This window comes from Hibiscus syriacus, unplaced genomic scaffold (assembly GCF_006381635.1).
Source record: "Hibiscus syriacus cultivar Baekdansim isolate YM2019G1 unplaced genomic scaffold, ASM638163v2 tig00006449_pilon, whole genome shotgun sequence".
Lineage (NCBI taxonomy): Eukaryota > Viridiplantae > Streptophyta > Magnoliopsida > Malvales > Malvaceae > Hibiscus > Hibiscus syriacus.
Genome location: NW_024062099.1, coordinates 91447 through 100978, shown reverse-complemented (window position 1 = coordinate 100978; position 9532 = coordinate 91447). Strand labels below are relative to the sequence as shown.

Here is a 9532-nt window from a genome sequence, read left to right as displayed (position 1 = left end):
TGGGTTTTAACCTTGATGCATCGATGCACTATGAATATGCATCGATGCACTTTGCCCAGAATCCTCTTTTTGAACCCGAAAATTAATTCATTTTGGATTAAATCCTTCATGTTTAATCATCTTTTTCATTCTTAACTATAGTACACATCCTTAAACCAATTTATACTCATTTATTTCATCTTAAACCTCCAATTCTATCATTCATATGAAATTCAAGAATTACATCAATAATTCAACATGTTTGAATTCCACTTTTAACACTTCGTATATCTTAACTAGATTGATGACAAGTCAAATTTAACTTTCAATTCTAGTTATGAACTCAATTCCAAGATTTCATTTAAGAACTTCAAATCTTAAATCTCTCCTAACTCCATCATCCTTTGATGTTAAGATAACTTAAGCTTTCTTTAAGCTTAGTTATCATCTAATAATCAAAACCCAATATTAAATTTAACAAGAAACTCAATAATCAGAAATCTTACCTTTTCTTTGGTTCACACGCACAAGGAAGAAAGAAGAAGAAGAGAACTCTGGAAGCCTTGGGTGTTTTCTCCCCTTCCACCCACGTGTATCCTTATATTTATACTTATCCTTTCTTTAATTATTTTTCCTTGCAATTACTCTATTGTCCTTTCATTCATTCTTCCTTTCAATTCCATCATACACAATAATTTACATATAAATCTTTATACTATTCATTCATTTTATTCTAACCACCAAATTCTGAGACTTTACAATTTAGTCACTAACCCGGTATTGAGGATGTTACATATATTGTTAGAGAACAATGTATTAGACTGACCCACCATGAGCATATATCTTGAATTATTATGTGACATTCATAACATTGCTCATGTTGATGATTATATGTATGATCCTCAGACTTGAGATCAATACTATCCCAACATATATTGTTGTATGTTTTGATGCAGCTAAACAAGCTCCGTAACTGGTTTCTCTATAAAGACTGTTATTGAATATATCTTAATATATGTAGTGGATGTGTATGATTAAGATAGGATTTGTCATTCCTATATAATAGAAATATATCACATGCCACTTGATTGAGTAAGACTATAAACGTATGGCCATACTCGAATAAGTTGAAATGAGATATCATAAACTATTCGTTAATTAAAGTCTACTCTAGATATCAAGAAACAATAGATGGGCTATACAAGTGCGACTATTCCAAGACTTGTGCCTATTCTAGATATAAAGGACATAAGGATGTAATACATAAAAGAGTTAATCACCAAGATGATATGTCGAATCATATTTTCTTGTAACTTAGGTGACAATGATATACTGTTAGATGTCACTCATTGTATGTAATATTAGAATTGTTCTAATAATTATTGCTAACGTTAGAAGAACATACAGGGTCACACCCTAGGATTGAAACGAGCAAAGATTTACAATTTGTTGTACGTTACTAAAATATATATATAGAGTTAATTAAATATATGTTTTAATAATCCCGAATATTTAATTTCAATTAATTAAATATAGATTTAATTAATTTGAAATAATAAAATCCCTAATATGATTAGGGTAACTTGGATATAAAAAGATTATTAAATTCCAATTAATTAAATATAGATTTAATTAATTTGAAATAATAAAACCCTAATATGATTAGGGTAACTTGGCTATAAAAGTGTGTGTTAGGTCTAGCAGCCGTTTTAGAACACACACAAAACCTTCAACCGTTTTTTTTCTCAAAACGGTTTTGGGGAAGAAAATTATTGTTCTCAATCGGGTGAACTGAGTAGAGGCTGAGACGTGATTTCGTAGAGGCTTACGATTCGAACTGATCTACACAACTAGTATTCACTGTTCTCTTGCTGTTTTTCAAGGAACCCGCTGTAAGTATTCACATCTCTTTCTCCTGATTTCAGTTTTTTGTACTTGGATCGCTGGTGAGACCGTCGAGTTTTGTTTCTGCTGCGCCATGGGGTGCTCTGACGGTACCAACAGCTGAAGCTCTAGATTGCATTGCAGTCTCAATGAGGGATCTTAACTTTTCTAGAGCTAAAGCTTCTGATGACTTGACAGCCTCGAGTTCTTGCATAGCTGCTGGTAATCTTCCTCTGTTACGTCTATTTTGGATTTTGTTTTTTGGATTTCTGCCTTGATAGTTTCAATATCTTTGGTGATAAGCATCATCTCTTTCTTTGATGTCTCTGATTCTTCCCTTGATTGTTCAAGGGTGAGGGAAAGGTTTGCCTCGATCGATTTAGCTTTTCTTTCAGCTGCAGTCATTACTTCCAGCTTGGATTTGGATCTCACCAGCTTCAAATTGAGGCTTTTAACTTTCAAATCTGCTTTTTCTTCTGTTTTCTTCAATTTTTATGTTTCTTCTTTAATATGTTTCAGTTCATTTCTTATGATATCCATGGAGGACATATACCGATCATCTTTAATCGAATCCAATTATTTCTTAGATGTCTCCAGTTCTTTCTTGATTAATTCCAAGGAAACTGAAGGTTCCACTCTTTCAACATTATGAAAACTATCATATTGTTGCTCCAAGCAATTATCATCACCTCTCGGAACCACATTGTCTGGTCCCTTGCTTCAGCTCATCTTGTAAGAGACTAATATCAGACAAAGTTGCAGCCAATTTTGTTTCCAACTCTTTTGACTGATCAATCTCTTCAATTATGTCCATCATTTTCTTCTTTGTTTCCTCCATCCGAAGAGAGAACTCACCGGCTTCTTTCACTATTTGGGCTTCGATTTCTTCAGCTTCTTTCAGAGCTTCAATCTGAGCCAACTCAACTAGCACATGTTATTCATTAGCTGCCTCAATTTGTTCCCTAAATGCTTCAACAGAGGCACCATTAGACCTCATTCTAGAGCTTGAATCTTCAAATTCCTTCTTTGCTCTTGCTTTCTCTTCCATAACAGATGCCATATCGAGCTTAAGTTCACTCAATTCTTGTTTCACCAATTCCAATTCTCTCATCACTTCTTCATACTGATAATTTTCAATACTCCTGTCTTTGACAACCATTACTTTGTTTTCAAGGTACCCATTTTTCCTTGAAGACTCAACATCTCCCACCCTTGTAACACCCTCAACCCGTATCCGACCCGGATCCGAGTCCGAGGTATCACATTGACTTTTCAAAACTTTTTCTTGTACAAAATTAGTGAATAATTTAAAACTTTTATAACATATAACTTATTCAAAACGTTTATAAAACTATTCAGAGCTTATACAATACATTATTTTGAATACATGCCAACTAAAACTTTAGTTGTTAGCATACATATTATTCATCTTTCTTCTGATCTGACCTTCGGTAAGGGGAATTGACCTGTCTTGCTCCACATTGCTCTTTACTCTTCTCACTTCTATAACCTACGTGTGAAACAATCACACGCTAAGTCTATGACTTAGTGAGGCAATAAACATATAATGTAAACATTTACTAGTAATCATTTCTTACAACTCATATACTGTTATTATCATTCATATATCTTATCTCCTATTCCTATGATCTTTTATGTCCATATTATATATCTGATAGACTTGTTATTATATCATCATGTCAATCAATTATACTCATTCACATATACCTTAACAGGTACTCACTTATACCATATAACATATATATATATATATATATATATATATATATATATATATATATATATATATATATATATCATGTCATGTAAAACATATATCCTATCGTAAATCAAACACACAAGCAACTATATCATCATCTTCATTCTTATCACTATCATTGATTCCTTTTATCGTATAATCTTATAATTACCATTTGTAGCATCATATATCACACATAACCTTTCATAAGGAAAAAACATATCATCATATCCAGTTTATTAATATTATCTCTTTATTAGCCCATGATACACATGTGAGAACTATAGATATGTGAGTCTATTGAGGTTGTGCACCACAGCTCGTATAAATGTCCCGAAGGACCTATCCAGAGGTCTCAAAGACCCCGGTAACTATCCATAGGTCATAAAGAACCTCGGCAACTGTCCATAGGTCCCGACGAACCTAGGTAAATTGTCCATAGGTCCAGAAGAACCTAGGTAAATTGTCCATAGGTCTCAAAGAACCTAGGTAAACTGTCCATATGTCTCGAAAGACATAGGTAAACCCTCGACTCTTGGCATGCCAACTATACCCCTAGCTCTCATATCACATAACATGGGCATTATCATTTATAACATTTCATATCACTTGTTATTTCTCTTCTGTCACATACCACATATATGTGTAACCATATATCTCATATCATATCACATGTATCACAAGTGCATGTATTCACGTAGATCGTTCCATATGACTTATATCATTTCTCATTTGTTCATGTAACTCGCATGTCATATCATGTAACATATAACACATATACCCATAACTTCATATCACATACTTATATCAATTCACACTTAGTCACATGGGTCATTTCTCATAACATATATATTCTCATATAACCTATGACTTATTATCAAGTACTCAATTAATGTTCCTATATGGTTCCATATTTATCATATAACCTATGAGCTATTCTTATATTACCCTATATCAACCATACTTTGTTTATCTCACTTTTCATATCATTCATTTATCACATATATGTCACTTTGCTTATAACACTTATCTGGTTTTCATATGACGTGTAAATCATTGTCATCTCTTGTTCTCATATAATTCCATATAGTCACTTATCACTTATCACATAGTTTACATCCTATGATCATAGAATCATATCAATAACACATATACTCATGCACACATATAAATCATAAGAAACACATACCTCTATGAATTCATGCATTTTACTATTGGAAATAGACTTATCATAAGTCTTATTTTCCATTTAACATCATATACTAAATAATGTGCACTCACTTTGGCCTCACTAAGTTTCAATCCACTTTATGATTTCCTCTCTTCCGATCGAATCTTAACTTGATACACAACCTGAAACTTGTTCATGTTCGATATCTACATAATTATACATTGATACATATCAGTATCCCATTGTTATAATCTATTCTATCATTTCTTAGACCAGAAGAAATGTATATTTCAATTTCCCCTTGAAGTGCATCGATGCATGCTACAGTGAATCGATACATTCTTTAACATGTGCATCGATGCACTACCCATGCATCGATACACAAATTACCTTCGATGTTTTCATTTTAAAGGGATGCATCGATGCACTCCTTATGCATCGATGCACCATTTGCATTCGATGTTTCTTCTTTAAAGAATGCATCGATGCACATTCAATGTGCATCGATACACCTTGCCCAGAATTTGCATTTTAAGCCCGAAAATCCATTTAATTCAACTCAAATGCTTCACATTTCATCCCCTTTCATATTCGTTACTTACATATACATATTTGCCCTCATTTCTACTCAATAATCACTTCTTTAACCTCTATATCCTATTTTTCTTAAGAAATTCAAGAATCATACCCAAATTTTAACATGTTACAAATCCAATTCTAATACTTCATACATGTTAATTAGATTGATGACAAGTCAAATTCACTCTAAAACCTTATTAAAGAACCTTCTTTCAAGATTTCACTTATTTCTCTCTTTTCTTTAATCCCCTCTATTCTCTTCATCTTATTGTTTCAAGATAATTTAAGCTCTTCTTATGCTTAATTATCACCTAATAATCAAAACTCAACCTTAAATTTCAGCTAATAATCCACAAATAAAGAAACTCACCTTTGCCTAGCTTGAGCACGTTGGAGAAGAAGAAAGCAAGTGAAGAAGAAGAGAGTTTTCATCTTCATATCCCCCAAGTGTTAATCTCCTAATGAAGAGGAGAAAATATCTTTCCTTGTCAATTGACTATTTTACCCTTTACTTCATTTAATAATTACCAATAACTTTTATGATTTATTTCCAAATAAATCATTGAACTAATCCATGGTTCTACTCTAGTCACCAAATTCTGAAACTTTACAATTTGATCACTAACCCGGTATTGAGGATGTTACAACCCTTGACTTAGCCTTAAAATCTGATTCATTCACCATTGAAGCATTATCCTTGATCGTTTCCCTTGAAACGGATAGCTCAAATTGTGCCACAGCCTTCGATTCTACAGTGTTTCTACTCTCTATGTATCTATTCATGCTTATTCTTTCCATGTGAAGCTCTTTTACCCTTGAAAAAGGCTTCTTAACGAAAGTGACCCCCCACAATGACAATTTTGTCAGTCAAATGGAAAAACTATAAAATTCCAATAATTGCAAATAAACAAAAGGGTTTTCACTTTTCAAAGTGGTAGCAAAAATTATACCTCTGGAAAATCCTCCCTGGTTTTTCTCAATGAAAAATTTTCCAGCATGAATCATCTCTCCATACACATTAACAGCAGCTGTAACTGACCCAATTCTTCTTTCATCTTCATACTTTTCCCAATCCATTTTTTAATAGTTCCATTGACAAAACCAAATCAAAAAGTTTGAACATATTCTGTATGTGTATTTATATTCATGTAAAAGCTTGGAATTCCCATAAACCAAAAACGAAACTACACATTGGCAAATTCCCATGAACAATAAACAAGTTTAAAAGAAAAGGTAAACTGAAACTGGAATAGGAAGTTAAAAGCTGAGGAAGAAAGGAGAACATACCAGTAAACTGTGAAGTTGGAAAATAGAGAGATGGTGGTGCGTGGAAATTAAGAGCGGAAATGGAAGAATGAAGAGTTTATAATTACAAAAGTCGTTAAGTACTAAAAATGGTAAATACCAAGGAAATGGAATAAAAAATAAAACGACAGCAGTAACATCAAATAAAAATAGGAGTTAAATAATATTTTTACCCGAAATTTTATAATGTTATCACTTTAGTATTTGTTGAATAATCGGGTAAAGAAAAACGAAATAATACAAGAATTTTAATGAGGTTCAGCAATGTGCTTACGTCCTCGGTGCCTAGGCGGCGCTAGAAGTTTTATTCAATGTCTCATAGGTTTAGGTTACATCTCTATTTATAATAAATAAACTCTGGTACAAATTTACAAATATAACCTTGTATCGTACCGCGAGACTCTGCTCCATCCTCTGTCATCTTTACCGATATATTTATGAGTCATACCTAACAAATCTACACCTTGGCAAATATCCTACCCCTTAGGAAACATTCAATGTAGGTTGGGTTACCTTACTTCTTTAACAACTCGAAACATTTAACAAGTCCAAGCAATGCTTGAATTTTTCTGTCGTAACTGGCTTGGTGAACATATCAACGACATTCTCATCAGTATGTACCTTCTGAAACAAAATCTCTCCAGATGCAACCAACTCTTTGATATTGTGAAACCTTACATCAATATGCTTAGATCTAACACGATATACTTGATTCTTAGCCAAGTGAATAGTGCTTTGATTGTCACAAAGCAACTGAACTCCACCTTGCTGAACACCCAACTCCTTCACTAAATAGTAAGCCAAAAACTTCTTTTGCAGCTTAAGCTGCTGCCATGTATTCAGCTTCAGTTGTAGATAGTGCCACAACAGATTAAACAGTAGACTTCCAACAAATGGGCCCTCCACCAAGAGTAAAGACATACCCTGTCGTAGATCTTCTATTATCCAAGTCACCTGCATAGTCTGAATCCATATATCCTACAACGAAAGGATTATCCCGCTAACTACCAAAAACAATTTCATGTCCCACAGTACCCTTTAAGTACCGAAAAATCCACTTGACTGCTTCCCAATGTTGCTTACCAGGATTAGACATGTACTTACAAACTTGACTAACAACATGAGCTAAATCAAGACGAGTACATACCATTGCATACATCAAGAAGTCAACAACATTAGAATACAGATTGCCATATCTTCAGTTTCCTTATTTGTCTTAGGGCACTGTTCTGATGAGAGCTTAAAGTGATTCGCCAATGGAGTGCTAACCAGTTTTGCGCTGCTCATCGCAAACATTTCTAGCATTTTCTCAACATAACCCCGTTGAGATAGCCACAGTTTCCTTGAGTCTCTGTCCCTGCAAATTTCCATTCCAAGAATTTTCTTTGCAGCACCTAAATCTTTCATATCAAATTCCTGAATAAAGTTTTCAAACCGATAACATCATCCATGTTCTTCGCAGCAATTAACATATCATCAGCATACAGTAACAAAAAAATAAAAGAACCATCATCAAGGCTCTTAACATAGACACAACAATCATACTCACATCGCTTGTAGCCAATCTTGATTATATAAGAGTCAAACCGTTTGTACCGTTGTCTCGGAGACTACTTCAACCCATACAAAGATTTCTTCAATCTGCAAACTAAATGCTCATTTCCAAGTTGAGTGAAACCTTCAGGTTGCCGTATGTAGATCCACTCCTCTAAATCACCATGCAAAAAAGCAGTTTTCACATTCATATGCTCTAAATACAAATCCCAACTAGCCACCAATGCAAGTACTGCTCGGATTGAAGTGTGCTTAACCACAGGAGAAAAAATTTCATCATAATCAACTTCTTTCTGCTGTGAAAAACCCTTTGCTACTAAACGAGCCTTGAACTTCTCCCCCTCGTTTTCTGCTAATGTTGGTTTCTTCTTATACACCCATTTGCAACCAATCGGCTTCTTACCCTCAGGAATGTGAACTAAGTCCCATGTACGATTGTGATTCAAAGACTCCATCTCTTCAACCATGGCAGCCATCCACTTGTCGTTTTTCTGACTAGTAACTGCATCATGAAAAGTAATCGGATCATCACAGCTAACAGTAAGTGCAAAAGAGACTAAGTCTTCAAAAACCAATATGTTCGGAGGCTTTATATTCGTCCGTCTCACCCTGTCTCTGGCGAGACTATAATCCTGCAAATTCTTGTATTCTTTTATTTTTCTTTATCCGATTCTTCAACAGTATTTAATTTAATTTTTACATAAAACTTATTGAGTGCCTCACGGTTAAAGAATATGTTATTCTTTCTTTAAGTCTTAAATTCAAGTAGTTATGTTTATAGAATGTGTGCGCGTTGTTAGTGGATGAGTAAAATTATGAATAAATATAATCTTATAATCATCATAAACAATTTAAAAAAATAAATCTTACATTTTTAAATAAAAATATAGTATTTTATTCAATTTTTTTATAGAAAGCTCTCCTACTTTAAGAACATTGTATATAATGTATATTAAATTATATTTAAAAATAAATAAATTAATATTCAGAAATTCAAAAAATATTTTATAATCAAAAAATTATTTTATACATTTAATAAATAAAAGATTCAACAAAGTAACAATGTTTTATATAGTCAATGTACTGTTTGTATACTTTTATCCTTTTAAAAAATACGAATTGTCCACCTCAAACAGTTTAAGGAAGCGGCCAAACTCTTAAGCGCCGACGTACGTTCCCAAATAAGACGGACTCAACGGCCCACGTCACTCTTCGCCCAGATCCAAATCTACAAGCCTCTTCAGATCCACAAAATATCAACACTTCGCCACCAAACCAAATTTATGCTTTCTTTCCTTTGT

General features: G+C 33.4%; 1 protein-coding gene across 1 annotated transcript; it reads right to left on the bottom strand.

The window, feature by feature from the left end:
• Window positions 1-2472: 2472 nt before the first annotated feature.
• Window positions 2473-6449, bottom strand: LOC120200693 (protein PLASTID MOVEMENT IMPAIRED 2-like). The gene is made up of 3 exons (XM_039201460.1): window positions 6323-6449; window positions 6021-6178; window positions 2473-3073 (listed from the first exon to the last, which is right to left on the bottom strand). Exons 1-3 carry the CDS (start codon window positions 6447-6449, stop codon window positions 2798-2800), a joined length of 561 nt encoding a protein of 186 aa, XP_039057391.1. The 3' UTR covers window positions 2473-2797.
• Between the last annotated feature and the right edge of the window lie 3083 nt (window positions 6450-9532).